Source organism: Cyprinus carpio, chromosome A14 (genome assembly GCF_018340385.1).
Source record: "Cyprinus carpio isolate SPL01 chromosome A14, ASM1834038v1, whole genome shotgun sequence".
Classification (NCBI taxonomy): domain Eukaryota; kingdom Metazoa; phylum Chordata; class Actinopteri; order Cypriniformes; family Cyprinidae; genus Cyprinus; species Cyprinus carpio.
This window is the reverse complement of record NC_056585.1, coordinates 23,055,549-23,069,950: the sequence shown is the minus strand read 5'-3', so window position 1 is coordinate 23,069,950 and position 14,402 is coordinate 23,055,549. Positions and strand designations below refer to the sequence as shown.

General features: G+C 37.3%; 2 protein-coding genes across 22 annotated transcripts in view; one reads left to right on the top strand and one right to left on the bottom strand.

The window, feature by feature from the left end:
• The first annotated feature begins 194 nt into the window (after positions 1–194).
• LOC109061985 (four and a half LIM domains protein 1-like) lies at positions 195–10,416 on the top strand. 2 transcript variants are annotated; one of them, XM_019079066.2, is made up of 6 exons: positions 195–343; positions 7,851–8,032; positions 8,767–8,944; positions 9,045–9,214; positions 9,381–9,567; positions 9,736–10,416. In XM_019079066.2, exons 2-6 carry the CDS (start codon positions 7,877–7,879, stop codon positions 9,888–9,890), a joined length of 846 nt encoding a protein of 281 aa, XP_018934611.1. In that variant the 5' UTR covers positions 195–343; positions 7,851–7,876; the 3' UTR covers positions 9,891–10,416. The 2 variants fall into 2 exon arrangements, with proteins under 2 accessions (XP_018934611.1, XP_018934610.1); XM_019079065.2 differs by lacking the exon at positions 195–343 and adding an exon at positions 4,427–4,534.
• Positions 10,417–12,764: 2,348 nt separating this feature from the next.
• Positions 12,765–14,402, bottom strand: part of LOC109104436 (ensconsin-like) — a 35,104-nt gene continuing 33,466 nt past the window's right edge. For 18 of the 20 annotated variants that reach the window (XM_042770266.1, XM_042770268.1, XM_042770269.1 and 15 more), the window contains 4 exons: positions 14,246–14,318; positions 13,500–13,689; positions 13,160–13,404; positions 12,765–13,051 (listed from right to left, as the gene is read on the bottom strand). In XM_042770266.1, the coding sequence (XP_042626200.1) occupies positions 13,044–13,051; positions 13,160–13,404; positions 13,500–13,689; positions 14,246–14,318 (516 nt within the window). In that variant the 3' untranslated portion in view covers positions 12,765–13,043. The remainder of the gene's footprint in view (positions 13,052–13,159; positions 13,405–13,499; positions 13,690–14,245; positions 14,319–14,402) is intronic. The other 2 variants (XM_042770267.1, XM_042770287.1) reach the window with 1 other exon arrangement.

The following is a 14,402-nucleotide window of genomic DNA, read 5'->3' as shown; positions in this document are numbered from 1 at the left end:
AAGCATGTAGGGAATGTGTTCTAGAATAAAGCACCTGAAATGACACATTAGTCGTTAAAAAATCTGAGCTATATCATATGAAAGACTATAAACAACTAAACATACCGAATATATATATAACTCACTCCAATATCTACTTTCTCTGTAGACTTTTATAAGCACAAAGAGTGAATTCCAGTCTGATGTCGAGGCCATGAACTCAAAGTATCTGGATCATATCCAGATTTTTTTTTTCACTCCCCCTTGTGGAGGTTTTTAAGCCCAGTGATCCATCAGAGGAAGAGGAGACCTTCTCTCATCATCGCTGCAGACAGCTGCGACTCACACTGCTCAGTGCTTACTGGTAAGTGTGATCTCGGGATTATGGAAGATAAATGAATATATCTTTTTCTGTGGAATTCTTTAATAGAACTAAATGTATTTATTAGTGCTATAAGTGATCGGATGAAATGTTTAAGACTACATTCCCATGTATATTCCAAAGTATTTTTCTCCTGAAATATGTAACAGGTAGACTTAAACTTTCAATTGTGGTGTTTATGGTTTACACAAAATCTATGATTTTTATTTTATTTTTTTGTTATGTAATTGAGTTTAGGAGTACAAGGGACAACTTACTTGTATCTAAACAAATGCTGAAATTAAGTATTGTCCTTAATTAATCTATGCTCTCAAATCTCTGAGGTTATTTTCCTGAGCCACACCTATAGAATTTTACTTTTATACTATAAATACATTATTGAATTTGGGAAACGATGAGATATTTAATGCAATTTGTACCATGTGAAGTGTTTTGAGAGTCAGGAATGCTATTGGAATTGTTAATGGGGTCAAATTCCTTGAATACAAAGTGACAAGATCCTGATGAATAGACAAAATATATATATATATATATATATATATATATATATCTGATATATATATATATATATAAATATATATATATGTTCACATTTTCAGTTTATCCAGCAAGAGATACATTTATCCTTAAAGGATTCAATTTTTTTACAATCTCATGGGATATTTTAAGACATGTTTCAAATTCTGATTAAAGTAACTGACTTCTAAACCAACTTAAGACTTCTAAACTAAATAAAAACTGTGGATGTGGTTTAACTATGACTATAACTGACTTCAGCATTTTATTTTGATTGGCATCCTGTGTATCTTATCCACTGCATACACATTATACACAAGTTATACACAAGTTCATGTGGCTTTTTTACCTGAAAGCATCGGAAGTAAAGTGTCTTTTCAGAATGTTTGTGTCAGTAGAAATCATCCTGCTATATAAGGACAACGATTTTCTGGATCCCACACACTGTATAATCAGTTAGGGAAACACTTCAGCTGAACAGTCTCAGTCTCAACACATCTGCTGAAATACACCAGGTGGCGTGTATATGTCTAAAACACAAAATCTGCTTTGGAGGTCCTAATTAGGAAATGTGGAGCTCTGGAGACTGTGCAACCTCATTCTGTCCACTGTGGGCTCCACAGATCTCATTTCCTCCACAGCGTTATGACTGGTGACAGACTTGAAGCAAATCTGTAAACATATATCACAAAGCCTATGAGGCCCTATAAAACCTACTGTATCATATTTGATACGTAAATATATACAAAGACCTCTAAATGATCAACATGTTATTTTAGTATAATTATAAAAAATGTCCACCTCCAGGTCGTGCTTCATGTGTCTTTTTGCTGTAAAATCTTAACTGAATTTTATAAATTAAATGTTAGAATAGCTTTAATATCGTTAGTGATATTTCAAGAGGAAAACTGACTGAACTGAAGCAACCTAGGTTTTAGGTGGGAGTTTTTCTCCCACGATAAAAACCACATCGCTTTGATTATATGTCTAAACATTTAAATATAATTTTACTAAGATATATTATTGGGAGATATAAAATGACAACTGATATTTATACATAGGCTAAATGCATTTTATGTAGTCTTTTATAAGATTTTTACGTTACAAGCTGTTCGATATTTTGAGCCAATTTTAGGACATATTGTTTTCATTTGTCATGTGTCTCCAAGGCATATGTTTCTGCATAATTTTGTTGTCTAAGCGACTTGGAAGTCTGGTAGCTTGTGATCCTCATTCGTTTAGGCTAGTGTATGATGAGTTTTTGAACCACTTACAAAGTCATCAAGAGTATAATGCATATTGCTTTGAAATATGTTCAGATTTTGAGTTGAGTATTCCAGCGTTTATTCAGATTTTAAGAAACCAGAATATTAATCCGGTTTATACAAATACAACACACAGTTAAACACAACTTTGACCATAGAGCCACAAATGTAGAAATTTCATGTTCTATAAACATGGTCAAATGGTAAGGTGGTTACCAGCCTGAGTTTGACTGTGTTTCACCGCAGAGCCATGAATGTAGAGATCTCTCCATCTAATCTCAACATTCTCTGTAACAATCACCTGTTATGACACTATGGCACAAGTGGATATTTTTCTCCAGAACCATAAAGTGAATCATTTGTGGATTGTGGGTTTTGGTCTTTGGTATGCTGACCTTCACATCACTGACTGCACACATGTTGTCATGTTCCCTAACTGTGTGCGCTCTGGACGATCATCAGATGAGTCACTAGACTGTGAATAGTATTATGATAAATTATCTGGATTTATTATTGTAACTGAGAGGCTTTTAAGAAACATTCCTGGAAAATCTGAAATCGGAGCTGCCTATTTTGGTAACTTTTAATTCCTAATGGAATTGATTTAATAAATACCTGAATCAACCAAAAAATGCAAATATTTTCCAAACTGCCCCATCTATGATTTCTTCTAAACTTCAGAAAGACATTCTTCTGAAATTCTTCTAAACTGCATGTTTTCCATGTTTCCTTGTTAGAACACTTTCCCATTCACTTCAAACAGTCTACTACAAATGTTTCCGTTTCTTTTGTTTTCCAAACTGCCCCATCTTTCCAATTTATTACTTGTTACCTCACTTTCTCCAGTGAATGCATAGTTGGTGCTTCAGTCCAGATGACCAACAGTCTACTACAAATGTTTCCGTTTACATCAACACTGACCCATTCTTAGAACACTTACTCTAATGTTGACTAGTATCTTCCTCATCCACTTCAGCATCCTCTTCACAAGTTGGTCTTCAGCTGTCATCTGTCCTCTAGCAGGGTTGAGATAAGAGATGAGAGGGGGTTGTTTTAGTGCATGATGCCAGGTTGCTATTTCAGGCCTCCCACGAGGCAGGACTTAAGTAGAGGACAGATGGATCTGTTTCCATTGTCCACACTCGCTAAAAACTGACCACCAATGAGTCATTTCTTCAAAATTTCATCCAGACACACAAAAACAAATTATAAAGTGGTTCTAATGAATACTTAAGTCACATTTAAAAATGTCTGGATGCAACATAAAATATTTAACCGAGTGGCATCTACAAACAAATGATGATTGTCACTTTTCTTTGGACTTACTACTTTTCTAATTTATTTAAAGTGGAAAGATGTCTGTCATGTGTGCCAGTGGTAAAAATACACACTAATTTGGTGTGGAAAATGTGTCCATGAAGTCCTGCAGTGTTGATCTTCCACCTGAGATGTTTGTGGATGAGTTCAGACAGCTTCAGTCCTTTCATGGAAATCATTTGTCCCTTTAGCCTTTTCTCAACTCTGCAAAATGAATTGTCTGTAATTATGATGTTTTTGTATAATGTCATACATATTCGTAAATAACTACAGGAATCTTGGCTGGGTCCAAATGAAGCATAATACATGACAATCAGCAACCTTAGAACCTTTAGACATGAGTTGAGAACAGAGCTAAGTTTTATTACAAACGTGTCATAGTTTAAATGGTCAGACTGAGTATCAAAGCCATCTGAGGTCAGTAACATTTGTGTGTGTGACAGTGTCCTCTGAAAACCCTTGAGACGCAGTATTTGAGAAGCAATGACTCTTTTAATGTCCGTCTCTCCCTGATTCCCAGTTTTATTGTGACTATTGTTTAAACAGACAAGCCAAACGCAATACAGAGCTTATTTCACAATATAAGCACTGATAAACAAAGTAGTTCTGGGTGAACTCGTAAAATCTGAGTAGCACAATGGCCCTTTACTAATCCATTTCAGAACAAGCACAAAGCCCCAGGCCTCTCTGATCCACCAGATCCAATGAAAGGCTGTGAATGTTCCTTTATTCTGCTCTCTGATGTCTTAAGCAAGGTATTCAGATGAATTCAGTTCCCCTTCTCTGACTCACTCCCCTTCACTTATCTTCTGAAGCATAGCCTAACATGGAGAGGACAGCTGATGCTTTGGTTGGGATTGCTGGGTTTAGGTTTGGGAGGCCAGGCCATGGGTGTGGTGGGTGACTGGGGCCAGGGTGTAGGTTTTAAGGGGCAGCTGGGGTCGTATATATGACAAATAACTCCCTGTCACTATTTGTCTGTTTGGTTCTCTCCATCCATCCTTGCATCTCTTTAATTTCCTCAAGGCTATCCTATATTTCCCGAAAGCAGATATGAGTTTCTACAGGCACTCAGGTAAAGATGCAGTGTGATGTGTAGTCATGAAAAGCTTTTGGTGGATCGGCCCATGGATTTTCCTCATGTGTATCCATTGGCACGTCTTTTGCTGGATATGGTTTATAGCTGAACTTACTCTGCTATTTAAATTTCAGCATTGATAATAAGAAATGTATCTTGAGCAGTGAAAAAGCATATTAGAATGATTTTTAAAACTATTGGCTTTGCCATCACAGGAATAAATAACATCTTAAAATATATTAAAATAGAAAACAATTATATGTTATGTAGTGTATATGTTGTGTTGTGATTTGGTTGTAATTTGTCTATGACAATGGTGGCTTTGGATTTGCATTTTTTGATTCCAGTCTGTTTTATATTTCCAGTATAGATCAATATTAATCTTATTTGAAGGCCTGTGCAATATCAGTATCAGATAATACTAGCTAGCCTGGTATAACCCAATATATCACAGACAGGCAAATATTTCTTTATCTGTGTAACTGTGATGGTTAGATCAGGTAGCAGCTGTGTACTTCTGTGTAACTGAATAGTCTAATTCAGGATAGTGCTCAAGAAATTCACTGATTTTCCACAATCAGAGAGTCTTTTCTTATGACGTATTTGGACTACATTTGTTAGTGTTCATATATAGGTGCATCAATCAGTGATTGCTTTAATGTGGACATGCTCTCTTTGGTTACTGTTCTCCGCATGGCTGAATTTGATCTCGCGTTGACCTTTCGAGCAGCATTTGCTCTTCGCTTTGGGACAAAGTGGTCCATTTGAAAACGCTCTGATAAAGCTAGCTAAAAATGAACAGCTGATGGACGGCATCCCAAAAGGCTTAAGGACTGAGCATACTGCTCAGGTCACAAAGATATTTCAGTTCACAGAAGGCACAACACCAATACTTGTTTACATCTAAAGTCAGTAGAGAGAATTCTGGAAAGGGACATTACTGAGTCTAGACATTTTTATTTTTTGTTTTCACAAATCCAGTTGTGTTGGAAGTTTCACCCAGATTATCTTCTCTCTGACAATGTTATGTTCTAAATTAGGATATATTATAAAGTTTTAGGTTAAGGGTTCATCTGTGGAATTTCTGTGGCATCATTCTCTAATTTTAGTGTAAGTCATCATTTTTAGCAATGCCGGAATAAATATTAGAAATACAAACAGGCCTTTCTCTTGATGCTGTAATGAATTCGTTATTTAGAAACACCTTTTATGGCCTAATGTTGTTTTGAATAATACTAAATAATGGATCCTAATGTAGAAAGAGCCCATCCATGTCTATCAGATAAATACAGATAAATCAGTCATCTTTTCCACTTCCACATTGTGGTTCTGACCCGTTTCACTTCAAGAATCATGTTGTTTTGATTAAATAAGTTTAATAATTTAATCAATGTAACCATGGCGACGGCTATATTTACTCAAGGGCTAACAATAGGATGTTGACAGAGACAAACCCCAATGGGAAGAATGAGCGTGTACTCTAAAAATACAGCTTCACTTATCAACGGCCAGAAAATGCAGCTCTGGCACTATCAGAGATGAAGTGTTAGTGGCCGCGTCTGTGGGGTGATTTGGCCTTTGTCTTTTCAAGCAGACTTTCCTAAGTTGTTTGGCATGCGGTTGCTAGGCTGTTTACAACAGATGAGGGAGGTGCAAACAAAACATTTATCATCTCAACAATATCTTGCAACCCACGGGACACTGGTTGAAGCAAATATCAATGTAAGTGGCTCTACGTGCTGATCTATACTAAGTGCAACACTTTTTATGATCTATATAAAAGAGCAGCTGTCCATGTGGACTCTTCATTATTTCAAGAGTATTTAAAAAACATCATTATCTGTAATCGACACAGGAAATTCCCGAGGTTCATTTAAAAGCCTTTAAGAGTCCCTCCCAGACAAATCAGTCCCTTTAGCCTGCACGGATTCTTGTTATTGCCTTATACTGGCCCCTTGTGGTGATTTGATGTATTATAATAATCGATTACTCACAACGGCATTGGATGCACTGAACAGAGAGAGACTCATGCAGTCTTTACTTGGTCCTTGTAGAACAATATGATGAATGTTAAAGTGCTCCGATATTCTCCGATATTTTAGTACAGGTCAGTTCTCACCACAGGTTTGATAATCTGAATAAAGTAGGTGTGGAATGGAGTGTGGGACCACAAATTTAAAAGAAGTTATCATCGGATCGCAAAGTTGCATATCGTCCTCATTTGTAAGTTGCTTTGGATAAAAGCCTCTGTTTCTTTTTTCAATTTCCAAATAAAAAAGTAGATATGCACAAAAAAAAAAAAGTTAGTGTTGATGTGAAAATCCTGGCAATATTTTACATGGCACCTTCAGAAAATAAACTTTCTTAAAGCATACTTCTCACACTCAGTAGTTTAATTTATCTACTAACAATATCCATCACAAAAAACACATCTGAATATAATTATATGAAATATATGCAGGTTATAATAGCAATAGATTATGAATCAGACCCATACAGGTTTTTTTTTTTTGCCTGGCCAAAATATATATTTATATAATATTCGCTAAATATGTTATAAAACAGTGAGGCATATATTTCTCAAATTGAAATTATGTTTAGTTTAATCCTTAATATAGCAAAAATATATGTAAAAAATGTATTTCAGTGGCAAGAACATACATTTCCAATCTTACAGTAGCCTACATTTAGGCTAAATACAAATGTGGATGAAAAAGCGTAGGGATCAAAGCTGGATTTATATTGATTTAACAATGTTCATTTTTACATTTATTGTACTATATATACTTTTTATTTTACATTGTAAATTATGTTCCTTATTTTTTATTCAAATATGTTGTTCACACCTGTTGTAGAAAAAAAACCTGTGATGTATGTGAATGTTTTGTCTTGGATAAGTATATGGAAGGCAAAATAAATAAATATATTTTTATATTTTAAAAACATTTATTTCCCATCCATATATAAAAAAATCGGCCAATAATATATTTGTACAAAAACATATTATGTAAAGATATTTTAGCAAATATATATTGTTTGTGCATTTTAAAATTAATTAAAAAAAATGTTTTTATTTTATTATTGGTTATTAATTTTTTGCTGAGCGGGAATGAATGATTATTTAACCTCCAAACTGTTCAGGTAAAAAGTATCCTAGCTTACCTATTATCCTTCGGTTTTGTTTGAGGAAGCATTGATATACTATCGTCTTAATTTGACATTTCTAATCTGTTGTTTAAAAATCCATGTTCCATGTTATGATCTAATGGTTTGGCAGTCAGTTTTATACTTTGCCTTTGTTTTGCCCCTGCAGGCCCCCGCAGCTATCTGAGCTCCACCATGACCGAGCGTTTCAACTGCTTCTACTGCAGAGAAAACCTGCAGGGCAAGAAACACGCCAAGAAAGATGACAAGCCTGTGTGCGTGCGCTGCTTCGACAAGCTCTGCGCCGACACTTGCGCTGAGTGTCGCAAGCCTATAAGTGCTGATGCAAAGGTGGGCGTTGACTGAAATAAATCCTTTTAAAGGGATGCTCCACCCCAAAATGAAAATTTTGTCATTAATCACTTACCCCCATGTCGTTCCAAACCCGTAAAAGCGTTGTTCATCTTCGGAACACAATTTAAGATATTTTGGATGAAAACCAGGAGGCCTGTGACTGTCCCATAGACTGCCAAGTAAATAACAGTGTCAAGGTCAAGAAAAGGTATGAAAGTCATCGTCAGAATACTCCATCTGCCATCAGATGTGCAATCTGGGTTATATGAAGCGACGGGAACACTTTTTGTAAGCAAAGTAATGATACAGCGTGGATGATACAGAAGAGCATATGCAGCATACGGTGATATGGAGAGACACAGAGGAGACCGTTGACAAAGGAATTGTTGAATAAAGTCGTTATTTTTGTTTTCTTCACTTACGAAATGTGTTCCCGTCGCTTCATATAACCCAGATTGCACGTCTGATGGCAGATGGAGTATTCTGACGATGACTTTCATACCTTTTATGGACCTTGACACTGTTATTTACTTGGCAGTCTATGCGTCAGTCACAGGCCTCCCGGTTTTCATCCAAAATATCTTAAATTGTGATCTGAATATGAACAAAGCTTTTATGGGTTTGGAACGACATGGGGGTAAGTGATTAATGACAAATTTTCCATTTTGGGGTGGAGTATCCCTTTAAAGAGTATTTTACATTGTGCAGAGCTCACAGTGCTCTCTATCCAGGAGCTGACCCATAAGAACCGCCACTGGCACGAGGGCTGCTTCCGCTGTGCCAAGTGCTACAAGCCACTGGCCAATGAGCCTTTTGCTGCTAAGGACGATGGCAAGATCATGTGTGGGAAGTGTGGAGACCGTGACGGATCACCTCGCTGCCAGGGCTGCTACAAAGTGATTACACCAGGTGTGTGTACAGGTGTCACAGCACATAAACACCTTTTTTCGACACAAGATATCTCATGTAGTGTTGTAATTGACAGCAAAGTTTTTGTGTTTCTCTGTAGGATCTAAGAATGTGGAGTACAAGCATAAAGTCTGGCATGAAGAGTGTTTCATCTGCTTTGAGTGCAAGCAGCCAATCCACACCCAGAGCTTCCTGACCAAGGGTGATGAGATGTACTGCACTGCCTGCCATGAGAAGAAGTTTGCCAAGCACTGTGCCCGCTGCAAAGAGGTCAGTTAACAGTATACTGAAGGACTGTACTGTCAAAAGACTTCATAGATGGAACCGGAACACAACGTTTGCAGTTAATTAAAGTGCAGTATAAAGCTCAGGCATAATGTACAGTCAGATTAATTTTGAAGCACTGTACTTTTGTCTAATCTGTCCTAATAATCAGGCCATTACCAGTGGTGGAATCACCTATCAGGACCAGCCCTGGCATTCAGAGTGCTTTGTGTGTAACACGTGCAAGAAACCTCTGGCTGGAGCTCGTTTCACGGCCCATGAAGATCAGTTCTACTGTGTGAACTGCTATAAGGCTGATGTGGCCAAAAAGTGCTCTGGGTGTCAAAATCCCATTACAGGTATAATCTGCAAACATGCATTTGTATAAGATCATTCTTTTTTCCTACAATTGCAGAACACTTCTAACTACACAACTTTAAAGGAATAAAAAGCATTGCAAATAATTGCATTTTATAATAATAATAAAAAACATCCATATTTATCCCTGTTGTTTTTCTGTGTCCCAGGCTTTGGCAGAGGGACCAACGTGGTGAACTACGAGGACAAAACCTGGCATGAATACTGCTTTAATTGCAAAAAATGCTCCCTCTCCATTGCTCACAAGCGCTTTGTCATCAATGGAAATGACATCTACTGCCCTGACTGTGCCAAAAAGCTGTGAGGGCCTGATACGGCTTATTAATGAGCAATTAAGATAGAAATGATGAAATAGTTGAAGATGTGTTGAAATCTAGCGAAGCTTTGAGTGCTCAAGTAAAGAGAAACCAGTGAGGGTGTTTGCGTTGATAAATCACTGGAAGATTGAGATTATTTTTAGCAAGTTCTTGGAACGGATGTGTGCTACACGAAGAGCTTTTCTTATGCAAAACATGTTACTGCAATATAAATGCAATCGCTGGATTTACAAACCTAACATAACCTTGCATTTTAAGCTTCAGTTGTTGCAAAGCTATAGTGAAACTGTGTGATGTTACGATAGGAATACAACATGCATTGCAAACTCATTTTGCTTCATGAAAAAAAAAAATGAATTGTTTGATTAGTTTCTGGATAATTCTTTTGAAATGTTGCTATTATGCATGTCGTTGTGTAAACACAGCTGTAAGAATGAAAAAAAAAGCCCCCCCCAAAAATGAACGAACATATTCAAACCATTGCGCATGAAACAATAAATGACTCCAAACATTTCTTTTATCGTCCAAAACTTTATTTTAACAATTTATATTTTCCAAGTACACTTTAGATATATTTACAGATATAGTAGGTGGTCAGGGCTATTTCAAGACAAGAACCTGCTCCAACAAATGCAGATCCTATTCATGACCCTGGTCGAATAGAGTGATTGTCAATGCCGAGGTAAGCTCACGTGACACGTTAAGGTATTAATATATGAAAATAAAATACAACCCATTCTGCATCTAAGGCACTGTCCAATTCTACCCCTGTTTTGAGTACTTAGTTTTAGTTCTGATGTATGAAGCGCAAAGGGCTCTAAAGGTCCTGTTAGTGGAAACAACATCTGCGCTGGACTAAACTCATCTGAAAGTGGCTGTGCTAGTGTATTACGAAAGCAAATGCAACACGTACAAACCTCAGTGATTTGGTCTGCATCAGCTACACCACAACCTGAAGCAATTTTGGAAATGCAAAGTATTATGAATATAAAAGGCCAAAATCGAGGAAATCACAATGATCTCAAACCCATGTACAGAAGTCTCATGACAAGCACTAGTCACTTCTAACCTCCGCAAACAACTTTCCACTGGAGACTTAAGAGTCAAAAAGCAATCTGGAAAGTGACTTTTATACAACAAAAGATAAAAATCACAGAAAGCAATGCATATAAAATAACAGAAGAACATTGAATATATATTGAGTGATTACAGTATTGCTAAACGCAGATTTTTTTTTACGCAGAAATTTACTTAACGGTTAACCACAAACGTAACTGTTTCTGGCCTTTGTCTGGTAAAACTACTCTGCAAATAATATTTCAAAGGAAACTCAACTACAGTGCACAAAGCCATCTGAACTCTTCAAGCATATGGAGACCAATCATTCATTATAACATTCTGGACATTTAAATCAACAGCCAAATCCTCACCATTAAATCATAAATCACTTGAACTTCCCCTAAATCCTCTAGCTGCAAATTTAAATTGCAATTCTCAACCTCAGTGAGAGGCAACATGCTCAATGGATCCCTGTTCAACCTCAAAGCAGCTTCATAATCAAAAAGCCCTTTTGACTTCGCCTGTACCCTCAGTCCACTTTCTTTTTCCCAACTCACATCACTTCACACTCTGTTCAAAAAAAATGTGCACTGGTGCTGTGTGCAGTTAGTTACATCTGGCCTTCATCTTACAGTACAGTGTTGTACCACACTATACAGCACATTAACCTGCTGCTTAGTTCTTATTCCCAACCACAAGTATAGCCAGACAGCCTAATACTGATTTACATAATACTTAGAAGAGTTTTAAATATATATATTTGTGCATTTTCAAAGAGAGGACTAAATTTAGTGTGGTTATTTAGGCCATGAATGGATGTGAGAATTAACAGTAACTGTATATACATGAAAAATGTCAGGACCTGATAGTACAGTATAACCCTGAGGGGACGTTGGGCATTGGAAAACATTAAATCATTCAAGTTTAGCCACTGGAACACGTTTCTTCAAACTCCAGGGAACAGAAACATGCAGAAAGCGTGCAAGTAAGAGTTACAGTAATTCTCTGTTATATTATGCAATATAGTAGCAGATAGATTCATGCAGACATATTGAGGGTCACTTAAATAGATATTTGATAACTAGTCATATTTATGTACAGGACATCAACAATACAGGTATTTACTACAAAACAGGAATGAACGACATAAAAACCTCATTAAACAAAAGCAACAAGTGTTACTTCAGTCCGCATTGAGCTCCATCATCCTTCAATCTCAGAGCTCAAGGCAGTATGAACATGTTTGCACTCCTTTTCAATTAGAATTAGTCTGGCAAACGGTTTTAATGAAACATTTTTGAGTGAGATTTGCTATCTACAAGTCTTACACAGTAGGAATGCTTCAGTTGTTGCACAGGGACATAGTGTTAAACACTACAGTGGTGATGTTTATGCCTTTGGAAAGGAGAAACAAGCCTAGAGGAAAATATCCTGAGGTCACATTAAAAGCACATCAGAACTGGAGAGTTGCCGCACTAGCAGCCCGTCTAACCTCGTATTTCATGGACAGGTTCCCATTTGGCTCACATTGCTGAGCTGTCAGCTGAAGATATGTGAGACTATCCTTTTTCAAAACGCTTTACACTGACTAAACCAACCAGATTATTCAACAAAACGCTTAAATTGAAGCTATAATGAATTTGTATGTGCCACGTGAACACCTGCACTGGAATTTAGCAAAAAAGTGCACGTGGTAACAGTCAAAAGAAAGCAGCTGTTTAAATGTGGAGAAGCCACATGAATAAATAAGTTGTCTCCATATTTAAAAGATGAAAGCAACAAAAAACAAAACAAAAAAAAAATTAAGAAATATATGACAAAACAAATCCTGATGTCAATATTAGAAAGATGTAGAGCCGAAGCAAGCACACTGAAGGAATCTATCATTTTCCCTGAAGCATTTCTTTAGCTTGTTACTTCCAACTTGTCTTTATTTTCTCTTGCTTTATCCATCTATTATCTGCAGAGGCACTGTGCGCTTTCCCTGGCTGTCCAGACGAGTCTGAGCGCTGACACTGAGGCTCAGCTGGACGTGACTCATGGAGTGCAATAATCAGCAAGCCTTAAACAGACCTCTGCATTCACATCTCTGCGAGAACAAGAGAAGCATTAGGTCAATCATGTGAGTTCAAATCAATATACTTGATAAACTAATACAATACCATTTAGTAGATTTAATAGAATGAAAAGCCCTTACCGGACAGAGCTTCAATAGGCTGGGCTGGATGAATGGAGCTGGTTTTCTCTTCAAATGCCACTTTAGGCCCCTCAGGGCCCCCATCATCCAATAGGGGTTTGCTCTTCGCATGAACACCCAGATCGATCAGCTCCTCAAAGCTCCAGGGTCCTCCTTTACCATTCAACCCTGGCACCAGGTTCACTTTAGAGTCCTCGTTCACAAACTCTGAGCCCTCCATCAGACAGGACTTGAGAGGGGGGCTGCTGGAGATTAAAGCACAAATGTAAAAGGTGAATGTGTTTTATGAACCACTAGTGTAACCCAGATGAAACTACAGTAAATAAGGTCATTTTTGTACCTGTCCACTGAGAAATCTTCTGTACCGGTTCCATTGCTGTTCTCTTTATTGTCCACATCTGTTTGTGTGTTCATACGATCAACTGGCCCCTCTTGCTCGCTGACTGGCTCCTCCTCAGGTAAGTGATGCTCCTGAAAGTCTGATGGCTCTGTCTTCATGGCATTCTGCTCTGACTCGACAGCCTGATACTCTAAAATTGATTTAAAATTGTTTACATACATTAGGGATACAAAGTAAATTGAAATAAAATTGTGAAGTCTTAGTGTGATTATTAAACTGCACAGGCTGTGACCTAATTATAGGTTCAGAGTGAAGTGCAGGGCTGTGTTCATTTACACACAAGCACCTCATGTTCTTGTGTTTTGCTTTATTCTCTACATGCACTGTGCCTCTCATTTCACCAGATTTGTCACGAGAAGCATTTATAAATTGGTTCAGCAAAACAGAAGCTTTAAGTCCAGTATTGTTCACAGTATTGTGCAAAACAGAAGCTTTAAGGGCTCCCTGCAGTTTTTCCAGTATTGTGCAGCTATATGTTACATGTAGTGATTGATTATCTCATCAATATTTAGAGATATCTTGAGATTTTGGCATTGGCTACCCTTTTAAATTTGCTTAGTAAATTATTTGTAAATACTGTGTAAAACAGTTGCTTTTCAGTGAAACATCAGTCATCTGCTACATAGAAACTCACTGTTGTTGCCGACAAAGTAATATTCTGCCACTTCTGGCATAAAGATACGAACCCTTATTTTCACAGTATATTTGGTCCTCAGCCTCCTCTCCGTCTTCATACGGAATGTCCCTCTCATCATTACTCTGAGAGAACACACAGACACAACATAAGTAACTGCCTGGGAGTGGAAATGACGCGTAACAAGGAGATCCATCATGCCTCAATTC

Bases quoted from the DNA above. Each gene is read 5' to 3' on its own strand.
- LOC109061985 (XM_019079065.2), top strand. From the start codon at position 4,513: ATGAGTTTCTACAGGCACTCAG. The intron at 4,535-7,850 runs GTAAAGATGCAG...TTGCCCCTGCAG, and splicing joins GAGTTTCTACAGGCACTCAG to GCCCCCGCAGCTATCTGAGC. The intron at 9,215-9,380 runs GTCAGTTAACAG...CCTAATAATCAG, and splicing joins ACTGTGCCCGCTGCAAAGAG to GCCATTACCAGTGGTGGAAT.